A 25,627-nucleotide genomic window follows, 5' to 3' on the forward strand; every position below is an offset into this window, starting at 1 on the left:
TAGCTGCAGCATTATGTTGGTGAAGAACAACTTCAGAAACTTGCAGTCAAAACTAAATTACCCGTGATCACATGATTTATGTAAAGTTCATGCAGTCTACATGTAGGCGCAAGTCGGAAACATTTTATCCCCATAATGCAACACTTTGAAAGGCAGTGACCAGCAATGGCCACAGACTTGACAAAAGTGATCCGCTCGAATGAGCCCATTGTTTTTGACCCCAGGAATAGCCCTCTAGAATGACCAAGACTGATTTTTCCCATAACTTTTCCTAGTGTAAACAAACAAATACATATGGTTGAACAGTGTAAACAAAGTAGTGCCCTACAATCAATGTATATAAACTTTTTTAAACAAAGTTTATTGTAGAAAATATATACATATATTTACAACAGTATAAAAAAGTCAGTTTTTAAAAAACAACTAAAAAGCCCAAAAAGTATTAATCTAACAAAAGGCTAAAATCACATTTAAGATTAGGCATCATTAGCACAATAACCTTTTAATAGTACTCCAATTTGGCACCAATGGCACAAGGTAAACACAGATATAACATGAAAATATTAAAAAAAAACACTCAACAAGGGGCAGAGTTGTGGGTTCAGAACCCATCAGACTCACCACCCATGCTCCCTAGAGAGCAGATCTGTTCCAACATATCAAACTCTATTCAGAGTTTCACCTCTGAGCTCCTGACCCTACCCTGCTCTCTCCAGAAGCCTTTGACCCCAATGACCCAACAGATTCCAAACGCTCACTCATGTCACTCAGACTGGACCTTACAGAGCTGTTACTATGGAAGCTGTTGCTGTGGATGGAGCTGTAGGAGCAGTTGCTGTAATTAAAACTGTAACCATGTGAGCCTTTGCCGTTACTTTGGTGAGAGAAATTACGACTACGGGAACCTTTGCCATAGGAACCGCTACCCTGAGAGTCATTGCTAAGGGAGCCTTTGGCATACGAGTAATTTCCATGGGAGCCGTTGCTATGGATACTGTTCTCAGTCCCTGACACCTGTCGCCCCTCCGGTTGTGAGGGCGAGGGATCCTTCTGCTGATTCTCTCCACCAGATTTCGCCACACTGGCTACCTCACTAGCAGGGATGGGGGGCACTTCCTGTGGGTCACCCTCTAACCCTAACCCTCTGAGGGTGGCTGGAGCTCCGGGGGTGAATCCGTTGGGCTGGCCCTCTGACGGAGCATTGGGGCCGTCGCCTCCCTGGAAAGACAACCCAGAGAATGAGATTGAATAGGACCCAAGCTACTGACAGATATTCACCACCGACACTCAGAATCTACACTGCTTAACACTTGAATATCTACCAAAGAAACACCATCCCTGACGACAATCTTAGTACATACATACTATACACCACCCATACCGCACTGAGACTATTTACAGAAGGTGCCGGCATCAACCTTATCTCCCGTGTCCTGGTCCCCTGCCCCAACAAGAGGCTGTCCAACACTGGAGGACAGCTGGGGTGGGCCAAAGTCGGACTGGTCAATCCCTGCCATGGAGGCCAACTGGCCCAGTCTGAGAGACATAGCAGAGCATAGGGTATGTGTTAGAATACACATGATAAACACTGGAGAAGCAGGATAATCATTACACAACAAGTAACGTCCCCTCACATCTAAACCCTCCAGCCTAGAAGTAAGTCTCAATATTTGTCCCATTGAGGTGAAACTCCACACATTCAAAGAAAAACTGTCCATTTCTTTCTTTACCGAGGAACTTTGTGAACCCACCAATATATATTTTGCCAGTCACAAGGCTTACCCAGCATCCTTGAGCAGGTCCAGGAAGGCGTGGAACTTGCCGAAGGAGCTCTCGATGCTGTCCAGAACCGCATCGTCCTCCAGAACACTGGAGGGGCCAGTAGCAGGAGCATGCAGTGCCTCCGACAGGGAGAAGTTGATACTGCGCAGCCGAGCGTTCTCCAACTCATACTGAACAGACAGAGCAGTTGATCGACAATTAAAACACACACACAATAAGAATAAAAAAGGGGCATAGATTACATACAGTACCAGTCAAAAGTTGGGACACACCTACTCATTCAAGGGTTTCTTTATTTTTCTACATTGTAAAATAATAGTGAAGACATCACAACTATGAAATAACACATATGCAATCATGTAGTAACCAAGGCAAAGTAACCACCCTTTGCCTTGATGACAGCTTTGCACACTCTTGGCATTCTCTCAACCAGCTTCATGAGGAATGCTGTTCCAACAGTCTTGAAGGAGTTCCCAAATACACTACTGTTCAAAAGTTTTGGGTCGCTTAGGAATCCATGAAAACATACATGAAATGAGTTGCAAAATTAATAGGAAATATAGTCAAGACGTTGACAACAGTGCCTTGCGAAAGTATTCGGCCCCCTTGAACTTTGCGACCTTTTGCCACATTTCAGGCTCTTGTCTTATTGTCCTCTTGTCTTATTTGAGCTGCTCTTGCCATAAATCACTAAAGCTGGAGACTCTTCCTGCGCCTGTACATAGCTCATCTGTAAATAGCCCATCCAATCTACCTCATCCCCATACTGTATTTATTTTTTCATCTTGCTCCTTTGCACCCCAGTATTTCTACTTGCACAGTCATCTTCTGCACATTCTACCATTCCAGTGTTTAATTGCTATACTGTAATTACTTCGCCACCATGGCCTATTTATTGCCTTACCTCTCTTATCCTACCTCATTTGTACATGTTGTATATAGATTTTTCTACTGTATTATTGACTGTATGTTTGTTTATTCCATGTTTAACTCTGTGTTGTTGTATGTGTCGAACTGCTTTGCTTTATCTTGGCCAGATCGTAGTTGCAAATGAGAACTTGTTCTCAACTAGTCTAGGTCTTTTACCAAATAGGGCTATCTTCTGTAAACCACCCCTACAGTGCCTTGCGAAAGTATTCGGCCCCCTTGAACTTTGCAACCTTTTGCCACATTTCAGGCTTCAAACATAAAGATATAAAACTGTATTTTTTTGTGAAGAATCAACAACAAGTGGGACACAATCATGAAGTGGAACGACATTTATTGGATATTTCAAACTTTTTTAACAAATCAAAAACTGAAAAATTGGGCGTGCAAAATTATTCAGCCCCCTTAAGTTAATACTTTGTAGCGCCACCTTTTGCTGCGATTACAGCTGTAAGTCGCTTGGGGTATGTCTCTATCAGTTTTGCACATCGAGAGACTGACATTTTTTCCCATTCCTCCTTGCAAAACAGCTCAAGCTCAGTGAGGTTGGATGGAGAGCATTTGTGAACAGCAGTTTTCAGGTCTTTCCACAGATTCTCGGTTGGATTCAGGTCTGGACTTTGACTTGGCCATTCTAACACCTGGATATGTTTATTTTTGAACCATTCCATTGTAGATTTTGCTTTATGTTTTGGATCATTGTCTTGTTGGAAGACAAATCTCCGTCCCAGTCTCAGGTCTTTTGCAGACTCCATCAGGTTTTCTTCCAGAATGGTCCTGTATTTGGCTCCATCCATCTTCCCATCAATTTTAACCATCTTCCCTGTCCCTGCTGAAGAAAAGCAGGCCCAAACCATGATGCTGCCACCACCATGTTTGACAGTGGGGATGGTGTGTTCAGCTGTGTTGCTTTTACGCCAAACATAACGTTTTGCATTGTTGCCAAAAAGTTCAATTTTGGTTTCATCTGACCAGAGCACCTTCTTCCACATGTTTGGTGTGTCTCCCAGGTGGCTTGTGGCAAACTTTAAACGACACTTTTTATGGATATCTTTAAGAAATGGCTTTCTTCTTGCCACTCTTCCATAAAGGCCAGATTTGTGCAATATACGACTGATTGTTGTCCTATGGACAGAGTCTCCCACCTCAGCTGTAGATCTCTGCAGTTCATCCAGAGTGATCATGGGCCTCTTGGCTGCATCTCTGATCAGTCTTCTCCTTGTATGAGCTGAAAGTTTAGAGGGACGGCCAGGTCTTGGTAGATTTGCAGTGGTCTGATACTCCTTCCATTTCAATATTATCGCTTGCACAGTGCTCCTTGGGATGTTTAAAGCTTGGGAAATCTTTTTGTATCCAAATCCGGCTTTAAACTTCTTCACAACAGTATCTCGGACCTGCCTGGTGTGTTCCTTGCTCTTCATGATGCTCTCTGCGCTTTTAACGGACCTCTGAGACTATCACAGTGCAGGTGCATTTATACGGAGACTTGATTACACACAGGTGGATTGTATTTATCATCGTTAGTCATTTAGGTCAACATTGGATCATTCAGAGATCCTCACTGAACTTCTGGAGAGAGTTTGCTGCACTGAAAGTAAAGGGGCTGAATAATTTTGCACGCCCAATTTTTCAGTTTTTGATTTGTTAAAAAAGTTTGAAATATCCAATAAATGTCGTTCCACTTCATGATTGTGTCCCACTTGTTGTTGATTCTTCACAAAAAAATACAGTTTTATATCTTTATGTTTGAAGCCTGAAATGTGGCAAAAGGTCGCAAAGTTCAAGGGGGCCGAATACTTTCGCAAGGCACTGTACCTTGTCACAACACAACTGATTGGCTCAAACGCATTAAGGAAAGAAATTTGACAAATGTACTTTTAACAAGGCACACCTGTTAATTGAAATGCATTCCAGGTGACTACCTCATAAAGCTGGTTGAGAGAATGCCAAGAGTGTGCAAAGCTGTCATCAAGGCAATGGGTGGCTATTTTGAAGAATCTCAAATATAAAATACATTTTGAATTGTTTAACAATTTTGTATTTACTACATGATTCCATATGTTATTTCATAGATTGGATGTCTTCACTATTATTCTACAATGTATAAAATAGTACAAATAAAGAAAAATCCTTGAATGAGTAGTGTCCAAACCTTTGACTGGTACTGTACATGTATGCAAGTCATACCATCTTCTCACAAAAATGGTAGAATATTGTATACTCTGCATTTTAGTCTTACTAGTACAAAAGGTTGGGATGACAGTCCGTACCTCCATGAGACGAGTGTCTGCCTTCACTCTGGCCCTCCTTTCCTCTGCTAGTCTGAGCCGACACTCCTCCAGCTCCACCTGTAGGAAAAACAGGAGAACTGCACTCCATCACTGTCAAATCAAAACACCCGTGTCAGTATGTCTGCCTGCCCGTCAGTCAGTGGGAGAGCAAACATGCCTGGTGTTTGTGGGGCTTGTCAATCAGGATGCACCTCAGTTTGAAGTAATCCATTTTCAAAATGCCCCACTAAGTACAGTATGTGCACTGTCTGCTACCATATGGGCTTTACCTGTACACGTCTGTACTGTCTGACAGTGATCCTCTCATGAAGACTAAGTGGTGACAGACTTTTTGTCTCAACCGCTTCCTCCTCTCCCTCCTCCTCTGACTCAGTCTCCATTGTCACCTTGACAGTGGCAGCCCCCTGAAGAAGACCATATATTAGACATCAACAGAACATATGACCACAACACAGGTCAGGCACATAGGGATTATATGTGGCCAGAAAGTGTCAGAATTAGTCTCTAACAGTGTGTTAGACAAATTGATTGCTTACCTCAAAGCTCTGCTCTGCCACTGTATTACCTGGAGGAAGTCCTCTGTCAAGATAGGAGGACATGAAAGGACATGAAAATAAGAGGATATTCAACCACTCATGGAGGACAATGGAAGTTGATTTTAGTCTTTATTATTGAAATTAAGTTAAATAAAGGCGTTTCATCTTGTAGGAGGAAGATTCCTGTAGTCATTCTCCTCGACGACTGCCCTTACCTCTGTCGTCCAGCACGTTCTGCAGTGCGCCATGGGATACACCTGCTGGAGCAGGGGTGTGGCTGCTGGGCAACAACTGGACTCCGCCTACCGGCCAACGACAACCTGCGAGGACCTGGGGCAGAACCATATATGGTCAACACCAGCAGGAAATGATAGGAGGTCGGCAGTTGAAAATAATGTGATTATAAATAGAACATCACAGGGTTCATTCGTATGGTAACTACATAGGGAAGTTTAATCTCAACACGATATGAAAGTGGATACGTCAAACAAAGCATTACGTACACTGGTAGCAAGCAAAGAGAGAGGATGCCGTAGCAAACTAACTATAAATAAGTGAATTGTTTAATTCCACAGTTAGCCAGAGTTAGTTACATGTATTTACTGTTGGTTAACTACCGCTATTAGACTTTTAGATACCAGGCAACCGTAATGCTACTTCCTAGCTCCAGAAAGGATGCGGTGGCTCTAGTTACATTTACCGATTTAAAACATATCCACTGTTATAGTGTATAGTACCACAGGGTGACTGTGTGTTTGGAGGCTTAGTATTGAGAGGCTGATGGCTAAGGGAGAGTTAACAGTGACCTGGATTGTGTTCATTATGGAATGCAACCGGAAACAAAATAAATGTTTCCTATTGGACAAGTCTAGGTGGGCCCTCTATATTTCAGTCCATTGTTTTCCGTTTGGAGCCTATAATGAACACGACTGTGGGCACATCTCTGCATCACTGGGGGGGCAAAGGTCAAAGAGAGAATGCCTTGGAAACAAATATCTACTCCCTTGAGAGTTGATGATCAAAAGTACCTATCCTAAATGTTGCTTTTCCTCTAGCTGTATTTCCCAGTATTCTTCTCTTAAGGATCGGAGGTTTCTGTGAGTCTTTGAGGGCTGGGGGCTTGATCCAGGAGTACTACAACATAAAACACGGAGCACATACTACTGAGAAACCACCATTATCAACCCCAAGACACATCTTCACACATGTATAATACAGTATGTATGTATGTTTACTTTAATAGCCAGATAGGCCAGGAGAAAATGTATCCCTACCTGAGAGGATTGACCATTAGCGTTCATGAGAACTCTTTCGATCACAGACTTCATCAGGTCGTTGTCTGTGCGAGGAGGAGAGGAGTAAGAACCACTCGTGTTAGGCCTATAACAAACTCTCAAAGGAAAAAACTGCAAAACGAGTAGATATGATCATTCTGAGATGTCTACTTCCAAAATATACCCTTTTGACAGGTGCCATGAGTAAAACAATCCCATCCAATCAGAGCAGTGTCAGTTGGAACTTACCCACCAAGGGGTTCCTCCTGATATCCAGGACACAGAGAGTAGAGTTGGACTTTAGAGCCTCCAGCAGAGACCGTGTCCCATCGTTGGACAAACCACACTTCTGCAGATCCAAGGCTAGGAAAACAATGCAAAAAACTACAGTCAATAGCACTATTAACAAATAAGTTTTGATATAGTGTTCCTTAATATACACAACCCTGGATTCGAGCCAAAGGAAACTTGACTTGAAAGTGGGTCAATGAGACTGAACATGTCCTCTGACCTTTGACCCAGAGGTCCTCAGCCAGTTCCTGTGCGAGGGCGGCCGCCCCTCTGTCTCCCACCAGGGTGTTGCAGTTGAGAGTGACCCGGCGGAGGCCTCCCATGCCCTCGAATTCAGGCCTCCTGTACCTCAGAGATTCGGCCCAGGCTGCACTGTGCCTCCGCATTGCCTGATGCTGCAATGCAGGGGAGAGGTCAGTCAACTGGAGGTCACACACACAACCCCAAACACCACACAACAAGGATGCACGATTCTGCCCAATTGTTGAATGTGTAATGACTTCAATACAGATCTTCTCTGAGTATGTCATACTGACCATCCCCACTAGAGGGAAACAGAGCTCACTCTAATGACAGTCACAGATGGCACACATACTCATTCCATTTATCAATTGTGTGTCAAGGCTTAAAAAACCTACTTTAACAGATCTCTTCACAGTCATCTACACTGACTGAAGTGGATTTAACAAGTGACATCAATAAGTGATCCTAGCTTTCACCTGGATTTACCTGGTCGGTCATGGGAAAAGCAAGTGTTCTTAATGTTTTGTATACTCAGAGTATATAAACCTTGGATTGCTAGCCATTGTGCGGCTTTGAAGCCACCGGTTGGCCATATTGGTGCTCCCCAGTAGGAACGGTCCTCCATAGGAATTAATGGAATTCTACAGTATCTCAATTAAAAGTATTAAAATAAAAAAATTACATGTAATACTTTTGTTATAGTGGGGACAGTAACATTAGTTCTCAAAAAAATTATACTTTAAGGAAAATGTGTGTATGTACAGTACCAGTCCAAAGTTTGGACACACCTACTCATTCAAGGGTTTTTCTTTATTTTTACTATTTTCTACCTTATAGAATAATATTGAAGACATCAAAACTATGAAATAACACATATGGAATCATGTAGTAAGCAAAGTCACCCTTTGCCTTGATGCCAGCTTTGCACATTCTAGGCATTCTCTCAACCAGCTTCATGTGGTAGTCACCTGGAATGCATTAAAATTAGCAGGTGTGCCTTGTTAAAAGTACATTTGTGGAATTTCTTTCCTTCTTAATGCGTTTGAGGCCATCAGTTGTGTTGTGACAAGGTAGAGATGGTATACAGAACATGGTATTTTAGCAAATAGACTAAGTCCATATTAAAGCAAGAACAGCTCAAATAAGCAAAGAAAAACGACAGTCCATCATTACTTTGAGACATCAGTCAATGCGGAACATTTCAAGAACTTTGAATGTTTCTTCAAATGCAGTCGAAAAAGAATAACGGTACCGGAGATGGCTGCCCTTTTACGTGCTCCTAACCAACTGTGCTATTTTGGTGGCTTTTTCGCGTTGTTTGTAACTTTTTTTGTACATAATGTTGCAGCTACCGTCTCTTATGACCGAAAATAACTTCTGGACATCAGAACAGCGATTACTCACCTCGACAAAGATTTTTTTCTTTAACAAGTCCGACGTGAAGGAAATACCGCTTTCTCGGGAACAGGCCAAAATCCCCGTCATTTGCGTGAAGGAAAGATGGAGAAAAGGGGGGCGGCGGTCGGGCTGCCTTCTGAGAATTCATAGGCGAGTGAGTAAACCCCCACTGCCATCCGTTCTATTGGCCAACGTGCAATAATTGGAAACAAGAGGAAAATAAACAATAGACCACCTTTACTCCACACACAGAGACTCATACAAAGCTCTCCCTCGCCCTCCATTTGGCAAATCTGACCATAATTCTATCCTCCTGATTCCTTCTTACAAGCAAAAACTAAAGCAGGAAATACTAGTAACTCGCTCAATACGGAAGTGGTCAGATGATGAGGATGCTACGCTACAGGACTGTTTTGCTAGCACAGACTGGAATATGTTCCGGGATTCATCTAATGGCATTGAGGAGTATACCACATCAGTCACTGGCTTCATCAATAAGTGCATAGACAAAGTCATCCCCACAGTGACCGTACGTACATATCCCAACCAGAAGCCATGGATTACAGGCAACATTCGCATCGAGCTAAAGGCAAGAGCTTTCAAGGAAAGGGACACTAATCCCGACGCTTATAAGAAATCCCGATACGCCCTCAGACGAACCATCAAACAGGCAAAGCATCAATACAGGATTAAGATCGAATCCTACTACACCAGCTCTGACGCTCGGCGGATGTGGCAGGGCTTGAAAATTATTATGGACTACAAAGGGAAACAAAGCTGCGAGCTGCCCAGTGACGCAAGCCTACCAGACAAGCTAAATGCATTTTATGCTCGCTTCGAGGCAAGCAAAAATGAAGCATGCATGAGAGCATCAGCTGTTACGGACGACTGTGTGATAACGCTCTCGGGAGTAGATGTGAGCAAGACCTTTAAACATGTCAACATTCACAAAGCAGCGGGGCCAGACGGATTACCAGGACTGGGACTCAAAGCATGTGCTGACCAACTGGAAAGTGTATTCACTGACATTTTCAACCTCTCCCTGATGGAGTCTGTAATACCTACATGTATCAAGCAGACCACCATAGTCCCTGTGCCCAAGGGAACGAAGGTACCACCCCGTAGCACTCGCTTCAGTAGCCATGAAGTACTTTGAAAGGCTGGTCATGGCTCACATCAACAGCATCCTCCCAGATACCCTAGACCCACTCCAATTTATATACCGCCAAACAGATCCACAGATGATGTAATCTCTACTGCACTCTACACTGCCCTTTCCCACCTGGACAAAATAAACACCTATATGAGAATTCTGTTCAACGACAGCTCAGCATTCAACACCATAGTGCCCACGAAGCTCATCACTAAGCTAAGGACACTGGGACTAAACACCTCCCTCTGCAACTGGATCATGGACTTCCTGATGGGCCGCCCCCAGTTAGTAAAGGTAGGCAACAACATGTCTTCCACGCTGATCCTCAACACTGGGGCCCCTCAGGGGTGCGTGCTTAGTCCCCTACTGTACTCCCTGTTTGCTGATGACACAACAGTGGTAGGTCTGATCACGACAACGATGAGAGAGCCTATAGGGAGGAGGTAAGAGACCTGCCAGTGTAACCTCTCCCTCAATGTGAGCAAAACAAAAGGAGCGGATCAAGGACTTCAGGAAAAGGCGGGCCGAACAGGCCCCCATTAACGTAGATGGGGCTGTAGTGAGGCGGGTAGAGAGTTCCAAGGTCCTTGATGTCCACATCACCAACAAACTATCATGGTCCAAACACACCAAGATAGTTGTGAAGAGGGCACGACAGGAGACTGAAATGGGTCCTCGGATCCTTAAAAGGTTTTACAGCAGCACCATTGAGAGCATCCTGACCGGTTGCATCACCGCCTGGTATGGCAACTGCTCGGCATCTGACCGTAAGGCGCGATAGAGGGTAGTGCGTACGGCCCATTACATCACTGGGGCCAAGCTCCCTGCCATCCAAGACCTATATACTAGGCATGGTCAAAGGAAAGCTGTTAGTGTCTTAATGACCATTCCACAGGTGCATGTTCATTAATTGTTTATGGTTCATTGAAAAAGCGTGGGAAACAGTGTTAAGATCTGTAAAGTTATTTGGAGGGTCCTGAAAAAGGGACGTTTCTTTTTTTGCTGAGTTCACACACACACACACACACACACACACACACACACACACACACACACACTATAATTTTTATATGCAGTGCCTTTGGAAAGTATTCAAATCCCTTGACTTTTTCCACATTTTTTGTTAGGTTACAGCCTTATTCTAAAATGCATTAAATCGTTTTTTTTACCCTCATCAAATCGACACACAATACTCCATAATGACAATGCAAAAACAGGTTTAGAATTATTTTCTAATTTATATATTTAAAAAAAAACTGAAATATCACATTGACATAAGTATTCAGACCCTTTACTCAGTACTATGTTGAAGCACCTTTGGCAGCGATTACAGCCTTTTGTCTTCTTGGGCATGACGCTACAAGCTTGGCACACCTGCATTTGGGTAGTTTCTACCATTCTTCTCTGCAGATCCTCTCAAGCCCTGTCAGGTTGGATGGGGTGCGTTGCTGCACAGCTATTTTAAGGTCTCTCCAGAGATGTTAGATCGGGCTCTGGCTGGGCCACTCAAGGACATTCAGACACTTGTCCCGAAGCCACTTCTGCATTGTCTTGGCTGTGTGCTTAGGGTCGTTGTCCTGTTGGAAGGTGAACCTTCGCCCCAGAGAATTTTTAGGTGCCTTTTGGCAAACTCCAAGCAGGCTGTCATGTGCCTTTTACTGAGGAGTGGCTTCTGTCTGGCCACTCTACCATAAAGCCTGATTAGTAGAGTGCTGCAGAGATGGTTGTCCTTCTGGAAGGTTCTCCCATCTCCACAGATAAACTTTAGAGCTCTGTCAGAGTGACCATTGGGTTCTTGTTCACCTCCCTGGAAGAGTCTTGGTGGTTCCAAACTTGTTCCATTTAAGAATGATGGGGGACCACTGTGTTCATGGGGACCTTCAATGCTGCAGAAAGGCTTTGGTACCCTTCCCCAGATCTGTGCCTTGACACAATCCTGTCTCGGAGCTCTACAAACAATTCCTTTGACCTCATGGTTTGGTTTTTGCTCTGACATGCAGTCAACTGTGGGACCTTATATAAAACTGGTGTGTGCCTTTCCAAATCATGTCCAATCAATTGAATTTACCACAGGTGGACTCCAATCAAAACTGTTTTTTTTTTGTGATTATGGGGTATTGTGTGTAGATTGCTGAGAATTTGTATTTATTTAATCAATTTTAGAATAAGGCTGTAACGTAACAACATTTTGAAAAAGTCAAGTGGTCTGAATACTTTCCGTGTGAGCTACAAAAGTATTGGGACAATGACATTTGTTGTCGTTTTGGCTCTGTACTCCAGCACTTTGAAATTAAAATGCTACAATGCCAATGAGGTTCAAGTGCAGGCTGTTAGCTTTAATTTGAGGGTATTAACATCCACGGCGGGTGAAACTTGTCTGTAACAGCTCACCCAATGTGTATGTAAATACCCTTAAATTAAAGGTGACAGTCTGCCATTTAACCTCAGTCATTTTATTATTCCAAAGTGCTGGAGTAGAGCCAAAACAACTAAAAATGTGTCACTGGCACAATAAAGTACAACCATTTCTAAGATTTTACTGAGTTACGGGTCATATAAGGAAATCAGTCAATTGAAATAAATGAGCCTCTAATCTATGGATTTCACATGACTGGGAATACAGTAGGGATGTAAACAAATGTGTACAAAATTTGAGAGAAATAAGCTTTTGGTGCATATGGAACATTTCTGGGATCTTTTATTTCAGCTCATGAAACATGGGACCAACACTTTACATGTTGCGTTTATATTTTTATTTATATCTCATAATATAATTTAAAAGTATGCAGTACGGTGTCTGTAATAGAATAAACGTGGAAAAACTAATGTAGACATTAATAAATGCATTTCTACAGCCAAAATATTTTTTACAAACAGTGGGGAGTGCCAAGATGGAGGCACAGTGGCTTCAACACAGCGCCTCCGATCAGTCATCTAGTGTATAGATAAATATTTGCAAAGGAAGGCTTGGTAAGACCAAGCTCATAACAGAGGTCCAGTACCTTGATGATGTTGGCCATATGCTCCGCTCCTCTCCAGGTCAGATTGCAGCCTGTGAAATCCACTGTCTTTATAGATGGAGAGTACTTCACACTCTGGCAGATAGCTGAACATTAGAAAACACCAAATCAGACAAAAAAGATAATGTGGTCATAACTTGCACACAAGAACACATTTTCCCACTACGTCTCACTCACCTTCTAACCCCTCGTCTGCTATAGGACAATGAGCCAAAGAGAGATTTTCCAAAGAGACACTTTTGGCTAAACCCTGGAATAACAACAAACTAGCATTAGTGGGTGCCTTGCAGAACCTTAAATTGGTTCAGGTGAATCTTCCTCTGCAACTTGCTACCTTGGTAAGAGTGATAAGGTCTCTCTCTCTAAATGGAAGACCATGGAGTTGGAGGGTCTTGAGGTTTGGTGAAGCTGTCAGACACTCCCTGAGTGCTTTACACAGTTTGAACGTCATCTCCTTGGAGCGGATAGCTGGAATCTTCTTCCTATTGCCAGCCCTGTACCTTTCTGAGAAAGGTAATGAGAAGAGACCGTACAAGGAATAAGGATAGGTTATAAAGCAAGGGGCTCCTACTTCAAGTTGTTTAGCCAACTTGATGTTTACCTGGCTCTCCGATGCCGAGACCACTTTGGTAGCAGCTTCTGACTGCAACATGTTGTAGCTGTTTATTGATGGTCAGAGAGTTGAGTATGGGTGTCCAGTCTGTCAGTTTGAGTCGATCCCCGTTAAAGTCAAGCATCCCTTGACTCAGGTTTGCCTTGACTGCTGGCAATGGGACTGAGTCCTGCATAGCGCATGCATAATCATAATATGCCTCGAAGTCTTGGGCACCTCTGCGCCGAATTTGGACTGTGTCCAACATTTCCAATCTAGTGGCAGAAAAAACAGAGTTAACTTAAAGGACGCAATATGGAGGTTTAGGAACTTGTCTGCGTCAAATTGTGGCTTGAATGTTTATTTAATATCATATAAATAATATTAATACATTTTATTTAATGGAAAGTAGCTATATAAATCCTTAGTTTTAGGCAAACATAGCTAATACTTTTGCTAATGCCTAGTCTGATTAATCAGGCTTTAATACACAATAAATGGGTATATATAGCCTTATACTAATGGCTGAAAAATATTTTAAGATGTTCCTTATAAGCCCGAATGTTGAGTAAAATTATATTTAAACTTAATCTACCGGTTGTCTGTGCGGTTTGTCCATCAGCTGCTTGAAATTTGAGACAAAATATCCACAGGAAAGTATTGTTTACTCAACTTTTTAGAGAGCTGGTAGGTATATGGTTCAGTTCAGCACAGGGGAAAAGTTAGTTTTATATTGGATATTTGGTTTGCTCCTCAATAGCTATTGAATCAACCATACCATGACATAGCCCTTGATCATGACTAGGGTTGCACATTTTGGGGACTATTCAGAGGTGGAAACTTTCCGTGGGAATTAACAGGAATATATATGGGAATTGACGGAAATATATGCAAATTAAAATGAATACCATTTAAATGTAGATGTTTTTTGCATTGGATATATTTACCATATATATATATATATATACACACACATCACATGGAGACCGAAACATAAACCTTTTACCTTATTATAAGTAGACATAATTGCAAATTATTAAATCCTTCCAATAAAAAAATAAAAAACATAATTTAGTTACAAATTTAACTTTAATTAAATGAGTTGACTCTTCACATGGGATGATTTCACTCAACAACAAAAAGGAATATTGAATGATCCATCACATCTCCCAAAAACATTTTCAACATACATCTGTAAAATGAGTCTAGAAACTAAAGCTTTGGTTGTCTTCCTCTCAGGCTTCCATGTCTTCTCCTTGGACCTCCTCAATGTCCACCTCTTGAACATCAGACTCTGAGGCCTCATCTTCACTGTCACTTTCCAACCTTGTTGAGGATGGCTCTTTGTCAGTCTCAAAAAGCCTCAAATTTGCCCGGATGGACACCAATTTTTGAACCCTTGTATTGGTCAGCCTGTTGCGTGCTATGGTGTGCGTGTTCCCAAACAAGGACCAGTTGCATTCTGGGGCAGCTGATGTTGGTGGGATTTGGAGGATGATTGAGGCAACGGGAAAGAGCCTCAGATCCACAAAGTCCCTTCCACCAGGTGGCTGATGAGATATGTTGGCACGACTGCCATATTGCATCTCCATCCCAAAGCCCTTGCTTGGAAGTGTAGTTCGCCAGACTGCAAAGAACCTTTCCCTCATCCAGGCCAAGGTGGCATGACATGGTAGTGATGACACCATAGGCCTTGTTGATCAGGATGCACTTGCCAGCATACTTGGGGTCCAACATGTATGGGCTTCAGGCAGAAGTATTCACACCTTTTGATGTATTTCAGAACTGCAGTTTCCTCTGCTTGGAGCAACAGTGAAGTGGGCAGGGCAGTACGTATTTCTCCTCTTACATCTGCAAGCAGAGTCTGAACATCAGACAGGATGGCATTGTCTCCCTCAATCTGTGCAACGGCTACTGCTATAGGTTTCAGGCTGCTTACCACTTTCTACCAAAATATATCATCCAGGAGGATCCTCTTGATGGGGCTGTACATATCGGCAGACTGTGATATGGCCATTTCTTGGAGAGACTCCTTCCCCTCCAGGAGACTGTCAAACATGATGACAACACCACCCCAATGGGTGTTGCTGGGCAGCTTCAATGTGGTGCTCTTATTCTTCTCACTTTTCTTGGTGAGGTAGATTGCTACTGTAACTTGATGACCCTTCACATACGTAACCATTTCCTTGGCTCTCCTTGAGGAGCAGATTCAATGCATGTGCAGCACAGCCAATGGGTTTGATGTGAGGGTAGGAGTCCTCCACTTTAGACCAAGCAGCCTTCATGTTCACAGCATTGTCTGTCACCAGTGCAAATACCTTCTGTGGTCCAAGGTCATTGATGACTGCCTTCAGCTCATCTGCAATGTAGAGACCAGTGTGTCTATTGTCCCTTGCGCCTGTGCTCTTGTAGAATACTGATTGAGGGGTGGAGATGATGTAGTTAATTATTCCTTGCCCACGAACATTCGACCACCCATCAGAGATGATTGCAATACAGTCTGCTTTCGCTATGATTCGCTTGACTTTCACTTGAACTCTGCATCCAGCAAATGAGTAGATAAAGCATGTCTGGTTGGAGGGGTGTATGCTGGGTGAAGAACATTCTGAAATCTCTTCCAATACACATTGCCTGTGAGTATCAGAGGTGAACCAGTTGCATACACAGCTCGAGCAAGACATTCATCAGCATTTCTCTGACTACGTTCCTCCATTGAGTCAAACAAACTTCGGATTCCAGGAGAACAATGAGCTCTTGCTATCAATAAGGTGTCTGATTTATCATTCTCACCTCGAATAGAACTAGAGGGACTTTTGTCAGACGTTGCTTGTTGTGAGCGCTGACGGAACTTTATGCACTTGGCCAGATGATTCTGTATCTTTGTTGCATTCTTCCCATATGATTTGGCACATTATTTGCAAATGTACACAGCTTTTCCTTCTACATTAGCTGCAGTGAAATGTCTCCATACATCAGATAGTACCCATGTCATTTTCATGTAAAGATTAGAAAAAAAGACCATATACAATTCCCATGTACAGATAAATAGTTAAACAGTTAGATTAAACCATTCCTTTGTAAGATACATGTTTTAAGATGAAACATGTATGGAAACAGGTGAATTAACACTACTCAGTTAGCAGGCTCAAGCAAGTTAAAACACACATGGTAGCAAGAACTAACTAGCAGAAATTGTTAAGTTAGAAATTATTTAAACACACTTTGCTGTAGGCTACTAATTACAAGTTAACAAAAAAATGATGTATGTCACATAAAATATAGTCACCCCACCCAGCATTGTAATCAAGACTTACCAGTAAGCATGTAGTCCCTGTCTCAGACAGTGTAGTAATGTGATGGAAGAGTGCACTGCACATGTGATGGTAGAACGCACTGTGCATGCAGAGGGTTGCAATTCCATTGAATTGAGGATAGTTTAACTAAAATATGCCACCAGACCTAGAATTGCCTTATTTTAATCCCACAAAAAAAGGTTCACTGTTATAAGCTAACTCTTTTGATGAATTTAAACAGAATTCCAGGGCTTAACTTCCCTTGGAAAATGTCTGCAAAAATTCTGGAAATTTACTAGGAAATTTCCGACCCTCTGCAACCCTTATCATGACTCTCAGTTCCATTATATTACACATACTGTAAGAGTCATCGGACGAAGGAGTTTTCTGTAGGGGGGGGGGGGGGGGGGGGGGGATTTGGAAGCATAAGGACCTTATCTTTAATATCAGCTAGATATTATTATTTGTTTAACTAAAATGTTAAATTGATACACACCTTTAGAGTTAATGTTCCCACATGGCCATATTGCAGCGCTTTATGGAAACCAGACGGAAGACAGAGTGGACTGACTACCTGTACTAATTAGCATTCTGCGTCTCAGCACACCTGTGTATGAACGGAGGATAGACGCAACAAACAAGTTGTCACTGAAAAATACTGTTGGCTGCAATTGTCTTAAAACCGTGTAAAGGAAATATGTATTTTGCATTTGTGAAATTATTTTGATGTGATATGAAAGCAGAGGGATTTCTGTTTCTAGAACCGTACTGCAATTGATAATCAATTCACTTTTAGGTGGAGTAGTTGGCTGTTTTGGCTTCCAGAGCCAATTCGCCCTTTAAAACAGAACATGTAAGGTCCTTCGTCTAAGGAGTAATGTTAAGCTTCTTTAGTCCAATATTATGCTAGCCATGATAATTAGGAGGGTGGATAACAATTGACACTGTGTGAATTTATATATTTAAATGTTTTTTTCGGATTTCAATCTTCAAAAAAAAAAGTGTGGATAGTTCTCCATCCTCCCCTTGATTGAGAATATACCATTTTCATTGTCATGGAATGCTTGGTTCAATAGCTATTGATGAGAAAGACCCAAATTATCCAAAATAAAATTAACGGAACCATATACCAGCTCTCTAAAAAACTTTGGGTAAACAATACTTTCCTGTGGATATTTTGTATAAAATTTTGAGCAGTTGAAGGTAGAGGTTGACCGATTATGATTTTTGAACGCCGATGCCGATTATTGGAGAACCAAAAACCCCGATACCAATTAATCGTCCGATTTCTTTTTTGTTGTTGTAATAATGACAATTACAACAATACTGAATGAACACTTATTTTAACTCAATATAATACATCAATAAAAATCAATTTAGCCTCAAATAAATAAGGAAACTTAGTTATAACATAATAACACGCAGGAATTAGGTCATTAATATGGTCGAATCCGGAAACTATCATTATGAAAACAAAACGTTTATTATTTCAGTGAAATACGGAACCATTCCGTATTTTATCTAATGGGTGGCATCCCTAAGTCTAAATATTGCTGTTACATTGTACAACCTTCAATGTTATGTCATAATTACGTAAAATTCTGGCAAATTAGTTCGCAACGAGCCAGGTAGCCCAAACTGCTGCATATACCCTGACTCTGTTGCAAGAGAAGTGAAACAATTGACCCAGTTAAAATAAATTCATGTTAGCAGGCAATATTAACTAAATATGCAGGTTTAAAAATATATACTTGTGTATTGATTTTAAGAAAGGCATTGATGTTTATGGTTAGGTACACGTTGGAGCAATGACAGTCCTTTAGAACAAGTTTATCTTTAATTCTATGTAAAACCTGTATCTTTCATCAAAGTTTATGATTCATGTATTTCATGTGGCTCTCTGCAATTTCTCGGGATGTTTTGGAGGCATTTCTGAACATGGCGCCAATGTAAACTGAGGTTTTTGGATATAAATATGAACTTGATCGAACTAAACATACATGTATTGTGTAACATTGAGTCCTGGGAGTGTCATCTGATGAAGATCGTCAAAGGTTAGTGATTAATTTGATCTATATTTCTGCTTTTTGTGACACCTCTCTTTGGTTGGAAAATGGCTGAATGCTTTCTGTGACTAGTTGCTGACCTAACATAATGATATGCTCTGCTTTCGACGAAAGGCCTTTTGAAATCGGACACTGTGGTTGGATTAACGAGAAGTGTATCTTTAAAATGGTGTAAAATACTTGTGTGGTTGAGGAATTTTAATTATGAGATTTCTGTTGTTTTTGAATTTGGCACCCTGCACTTTCACTGGCTGTTGGCGAGGTGGGACGCTAGCGTCCCAAACGATCCCAGAGAGGTTAGCTGACTTGCCAAGTTAAATAAAGGTGTAAATCGGACAAATCGGTGTCCACATTTTTTTTTTTTATGTTATGAAAACTTGAAAATCGGCCCTAATTAAATCGGCCATTCCGATTAATCGGTCGACCTCTAGTTGAAGGACAACCCACACAGAAAACCGGAAGAGTAAGTTTATATTTAATTTGATTCAACATTCTGGCTTGTAAGGACATTTTAGTAGCACTAAAAACTAAAAGAGAATTGCTACTTTATTTAACAACTTTATAAAGATAAAGAATATTATAAGGTGGAGCACATTAAGAAATGGTTAGTGCTTAAGTAAATTAATGTCAAGAACATTAGCCTACTGGTAAAAAAATATACAATTAAAATGTTTAACAAATAAATTATTATTTTGATTGTATATTATTGTTTATTTACCAGTGCTATTGTTCAAGGATACAATTTTGAAATGTAATGTTTAAGAAAAGTCACTGTATTTTTGTTGTGTTGCACAAACAAATTGCACTGTAAAGGAAAAACAATCGATTGTGTATCCATAAAACCAGGGTCCAGTCTACTCACTAGAGTCCGTAGAAAACAAATCAGATGAGTTAGAAAGTGTTGCTAGACTTTTACTGTGGCCAAACAGCTTAAAATGGAGTGCCTGGATACTATACAGTACAAATATTGCACTGTACAGAAAAAAATACAATTATTTGTGCCGGTGTTAAAGTATATGGGGAGTACTTAGTAGGGTTTGTACAATCTATATATGGTGTCCTTTCATGGGGCTCTGATTAATACAGCGTTGCTGGCCTTTTACTACACCCATTGCAATGGCCACAATGCAAATCACTGTATAGGCATTGCATACTGACTTAGAGAGAGAAAAACATATCATTTGTGCCAATATAAAAGTGGGGTGGGGAGTAATCAGTAGGGTCTGTGGAATCTGTATATGGTGTCATTTCATAGGGCATCTATATATGGTTAAACTATGTGATATTTCACTGTCTGCTTTTGTATTTAATCTAGATCATGCATTCTATTGTACTAGGTACTAATTCATAGATTTTCAGATGTGTTTTCTTGCTTGATCAAGTGACATATGCAATTATTCTTGAAATAGAAGCCGTGTGTGTGCCAATGATTTACACGGATGATGGCATGATGGCGAAACGTTTGTGTTTTGTTTTCATTCATGCACTCTTGCACTGTGATTTTTTTGGGAACCATGATGTTTTAGTAAACATCTTTATTTTGCATTCAAGCCTCAGTTTTGGATTTATTCCTTTTTTTCTACAGTGTGCCGTCTCCATCTCTTCCAGCATCTATATAGGGTGTCATTTCATGTACACACAATCTATTGTTTTTCCTTCACAGTGCTATATTTGTACAGTATAGTGTTCAGGCACCCTATTTTAAGCTGTTTGACCACAGTAAAAGTCCAGCAACAATCTGTATTATTCAGAACCCCATGAAATTACACCATATATAGATTCTACAGACCCTACTGAGTACTCCCCACCACACTTTTACATCAGCACCCAGAATAGTTTTTGCTCTATAAACCAATAGGTATTCCATAAACAGTGATTCGCATTGGGGGCATTTAATTTACCTTTGAAAATGTTTTAAACCCCAAATTTAATGCAAATGTCACTTAAATATGAACAAATATGAATAATTGTTAATGTGTAGACAATTATGTTTCATATATCATGAATACAGGTTATTGGCACCTTTCTACAATTACCTGGGGCCTTGTATTGTGAATGTTTTAATGTTGCTGATGTAGCTATAGCTAATTAACTTGCAAGTGGGGTAACTGGCTAATAATAACTATTTAGCTAGTTAGTAAAAAAAATGTAAATACATCAACCTTGGCTAACAACACATTGTAGAGTACAAAAGTTGGTGGTAGCTGACTACGTTAACGTTAAAACACTGATAGCATTTGGGAATAAGCTTCAGATGGATGAGATGCCATCCAACGTTCCTACTAGTCGCTAGCCATTACAGCTTGCTAATGCTAGCTAACGTTAGTTAGCTGCAGAGTACATAGTGAACAGTTAGCCAGCTATGGCCCCAGTTAAACCACAAGCTATCATTAATAAACATACATTCACTTTCAATTGTTGTAATGTCTTATGATTATAAAGTTAGCTACCAAGATACACAACATGCAACCGCTCACCTGTCAGTTGCTCTAGGAGTTATTGTTTCCTTGGTTTCCTAACCGCGCCAACAGTCAAAACTGTGCAAACCCACCTCTGTTCCGCCAGCAAGAATAACGGCTATGGTACATAAGCAAGACATAGCAAGAATAAGCCCGTGACCTCGGCGATTTTCTTTCGAAATAAAAGTCCCGCAAAGAAGATGGTAAAAAATAATAAAAAATGGTCGAAATTCGTAACATTTTATGTTGAAATGTTAGCAGACTTAGAATGTTGTTTAACAATAGGAAAAAATGAATACATTTAATCGCTTTTATAGCACAAATTATATTATAACATTGACATTATTGTTAACAGCATTAAAAGTAATGATTATTATACTGAAAAACATAAACAGAACATGTAAAGTGTTGGTCCCATGAGCTGAAATAAAAGATCCCAGAAATCTTCCATATGCACAAAAAGCTTATTTCTCTCAACTTTGTCACACAACACAATGCCACAGACGTCTCAAGTTTTGAGTGTGCGCAATTGACATTCTGACTGCAGGAATGCCCAACAGAACTGTTGCCAGGTAATTGCATTTTCATTGTCATGTGAAATCCATATATTAGGGCATAATTTATTTAAATTGACAGATTTTTCTATGAACTGTAACTCAGTCAAATATTTTTAATTGTTGCCTGTTGTGTTGATATTTGTGGTAAGGACAGTAATACAAATAACAAAACATTATTTATGCTACTATTAATAATAATAGTAATAACAATATGAATAATAATATTGTACTGATAGATGTTAGAAAACACTTTTAAATCCCATTGTTAATTAGCCCACTCGATTGCACGATGTTCAGTACATTTTTCATATTGGACATACTGTACATTGTGTCGCAGTAAAAGGGGGTCCATTCTGTTCAGGAGCACCTCTAGTTTCCAAAGGAGCGTATATACTCTGTACTTCATATGAATTTAAGATGACCTATTCATTTTGAATGACTTGCATGAAGTAAATCTTATGAATTATAAATGTTATATTTTTTTATAAATTATTTAAAAAATCCATATTTTTATTTAAATTACTAATGAGATCAAGGAAGTCATGAATTTGAGGAAAACGTTTTTTTTTAAATGCCTGTTGTGTAATTAATGACTGAAATTAATTGGGTGACCTTGTCAATTGTACTGGAGGGTTTGAAAGAATCTTTATGGACGTATTTTGAGGTTTTGGGTCTCTATAGTCAGCTCGTGATGATACTGGAAAAAAAACATTTTAGGTACTTTTCCAAGACTAGATGTGAAAGAATAATCATCTATTGAATGTTATGGGGCATGATTCTCTGAAATGTAATTTTGTCTTTCAGGAACTGAAAACCTGGTACCTTTGAAATGTGATGTTCCTCTCCTTGTAAATATATTGTTTAAATTCATAACCATTAGTCTACTTAAGACAAGAGCCACAGGGCTTGAATTTGTTTTTACCTTTTTTGAACTTTTATTTAACTAGGCAAGTCAGTTAAGAACAAATTCTTATTTTCAATGACGGCCTAGGAACAGTGGGTTAACTGCCTTGTTCAGGGGCAGAAAAACATGAGCCAAGTTGCATGGCTCAATAATAGGTTTTAGTTCCTTGCTGGAGGCCACTGGACACAGATATTTAGCAATTTAAGAACTAGATTACCCTTGAATAAGTGTAAAATATAATTCAGTTGGTATGTATTTCAATTAAACAAACAAACAAGTGTATGGCACTTTGTCAAATGTCACAGAACTCCCAACCTCGGAAGGAGCAGGCCTTTTCCTGTTCATAATATAACACAATCTAAAACACAAGGGTCGATGGTATTAATCTGACCTATGTTCAAGACGGAGGAAATGTGGTAAGAAAGTAAAGAACTATTAACAAAATCTCTGCACATTCTTAAAAGGATGATAACTCAAAGTCTTTGTATTTTCTTGGTAACCATTTTCTTCCTGGTAAAATTTGAAATCTAGGGTTATAATTCTACATGTAAAATGATTTGTTCTGTATGCCTACTATATTTTGGAGCAGACTTGTCATGGAAAATTCCAACCCAGTAACAAACATGACCAAACCAAAGGAAACATCAATGAGGTCATCAATAACTAGTTCCATTAACTTTCACCTAATGTAGCTATTAATATCATGACCATGTCAATTAAACATTATTACCCGCATGCAGAAATAATTTGTTTTTCAGTGCTGGTACAGCACAGGGCGCATTCCAACCTGTATTAATTATATTTTGGGAATGGGGGCTAGGCCAAAAGCATGGACCAGTGAAGCTCTTTTAAGATTGAATTCAAACGGTTATAAGCTGCCGTCGCTGCTCATTTAATTACAATTTGCATATTAGAAGTACTCTAGGAAATTAGGGAAGTGCAGTATCCTGTCAATTACCCCAGACAGGAAGCAGTAGCTACCATCATGCAAATCTACACTATACAGTGCATTTGGAAAAAGTTCAGACCCCTTGACTTGTTCCACATTTTGTTACGTTACAGCATATTCTAAAATTGATTAGTTTTCCCCCCTCATCAACCTACACACAATATCCCATAATGACAAGGCAAAGACAGGTTGACATTTTAGCAATTGTATTTCTTTTTTAATATCACATATGCATAATTAGTCAGACCCTTTACTCAGTACTTTTTGAAACACCTTTGGCAGCCCTGTATTAGGAGTTAGTCCCATTCTTCTCTGCAGATCCTCTCAAGATCTGTCAGGTTCGATGGGGAGCGTCAATGCACAACTATTTTCAGGTCCCTCCAGAAATGTTTGATCGGGTTCAAGTCCGGGCTGGGCCACTCAAGGACATTCAGACACTTGTCCCGAAGCCACTCCTGTGTTGTCTTGGCTGTGTGCTTAGGGTCATTGTTCTGTTGGAAGGTGAACCTTGGTCCCAGTCTGAGGCCCTGGGCGTTCTGGAGCAGGTTTTCATCAAGGATCTCTCTGTACTTTGCTCCGTTCATCTTTGCCTCGAGCCTGACTAGTCTCCCAGTCCCTGCTGCTGAAAAACATCCCCACAGCATGATACTGTCACCACTATGATTCACCATAGGGATGGTGCCAGGTTTCCTCCAGACGTGACACTTGGCATGCAGGCCAAAGAGTTCAATCTTGGTTTCATCAGACCAGAGAATCTGGTTTCTCATGGTCTGAGAGTCCTTTAGGTGCCTTTTGGCGGACTCCAAGTGGGCAGTCATGTGCCTTTTACTGAGGAGTGGCTTCCATCTGGCCACTCTACCATTAAAGCCTGATTGGTAGAGTGTCGTAGAGATGAGAGAACCTTCCAGAAGGACAACCATCTTCACAGAGGAACCCTGGAGTGCTGTCAGGGACCATCAGGAACTTGGGCACCTCCCTGATCAATCAATCAAATGTATTTATAAAGCCCTTCTTACATCAGCTGATGTCACAAAGTGCTGTTCAGAAACCCAGCCTAAAACCCCAAACTGCAAGCAATACAGGTGTAGAAGCACGGTGGCTAGGAAAAACTCCCTAGAAAGGCAAGAACCAAGGAAGAAACCTAGAGAGGAACCAGGCTATGAGGGGTGGCCAGTCCTCTTCTGGCCAAGGCCCTTCTTCCCCGATTGCTCAGTCTGGCCGGGCGGCCAGCTCAAGGAAGAGTCTTGGTGATTCCAATCTTCTTCTATTTAAAAATTATGAAGGCCACAGTATACTTGGGACCTTCAATGAGGCAGAAATGTTTTTCTACCGTTCCCCAGATCTGTGCCACGACACAATCCTGCCTCGGCGCTCTACAGACAATTCCTTCAACCTCATGGCTTAGTTTTTGCTCTGACATGCACTGTCAACTGTGGGACCTAATATAGACAGGTGTGTGCTTTCCAAATCATGTCCAATCAATTGAATTTACAACAGGTAGACTCCAATCAAGTTGTAGAAACATCTCAAGGATGATCAATGGAAACAGGATGCACCTGAGCTCAATTTCGAGTCTCATAGCAAAGGGTCTGAGTACATGCAGTACCAGTCAAAAGTTTGGCCACACCTACTCATTCAAGGGTTTTTCTTTATTTTTACAATTTTCTACACTGTAGAAAAATAGTGAAGACATCAAAACTATGAAATAACTCATATGGAATCATGTAGTAACCAAAAACGTCTTCAACAAATATTTTAGATTCTTCAAAGTAGCCATCCTTTGCCTTGATGACACATTTGCACACTCTTTGCATTCTCTCAACCAGCTTCACCTGGAATGCTTTCCCAACAAGTGCTCCTACATATGCTGAGCACTTGCTGGCTGCTTTTCC

General features: G+C 40.8%; 1 protein-coding gene across 2 annotated transcripts; it reads right to left on the reverse strand.

Moving 5' to 3' along the window:
• Positions 1-334: 334 nt before the first annotated feature.
• On the reverse strand, positions 335-21,727 carry cep78 (centrosomal protein 78). Of its 2 annotated transcripts, none has more exons than XM_021605441.3 (16): positions 21,344-21,727; positions 13,517-13,782; positions 13,250-13,419; positions 13,093-13,165; positions 12,898-13,001; positions 7,322-7,496; positions 7,060-7,173; positions 6,811-6,875; positions 6,565-6,670; positions 5,752-5,866; positions 5,537-5,579; positions 5,270-5,404; positions 4,980-5,057; positions 1,783-1,952; positions 1,419-1,536; positions 335-1,218 (listed from the first exon to the last, which is right to left on the reverse strand). In XM_021605441.3, exons 2-16 carry the CDS (start codon positions 13,773-13,775, stop codon positions 679-681), a joined length of 2,265 nt encoding a protein of 754 aa, XP_021461116.2. In that variant the 5' UTR covers positions 13,776-13,782; positions 21,344-21,727; the 3' UTR covers positions 335-678. The 2 variants fall into 2 exon arrangements, with proteins under 2 accessions (XP_021461116.2, XP_021461117.2); XM_021605442.3 differs by having other exon boundaries at positions 1,400-1,536.
• Positions 21,728-25,627: the final 3,900 nt, after the last annotated feature.

Source organism: Oncorhynchus mykiss, chromosome 6, assembly GCF_057628025.1.
Source record: "Oncorhynchus mykiss isolate SJ-2025 chromosome 6, ASM5762802v1, whole genome shotgun sequence".
Classification (NCBI taxonomy): Eukaryota; Metazoa; Chordata; class Actinopteri; order Salmoniformes; family Salmonidae; genus Oncorhynchus; species Oncorhynchus mykiss.

Bases quoted from the DNA above. Each gene is read 5' to 3' on its own strand.
- cep78 (XM_021605441.3), bottom strand. From the start codon at position 13,775: ATGTTGGACACAGTCCAAATTCGGCGCAGAGGTGCCCAAGACTTCGAG. The intron at 13,002-13,092 runs GTGAGTGAGACG...TCTAATGTTCAG, and splicing joins AGCAGACGAGGGGTTAGAAG to CTATCTGCCAGAGTGTGAAG. The intron at 7,174-7,321 runs GTCAGAGGACAT...TTGTTTTCCTAG, and splicing joins TGAGGACCTCTGGGTCAAAG to CCTTGGATCTGCAGAAGTGT.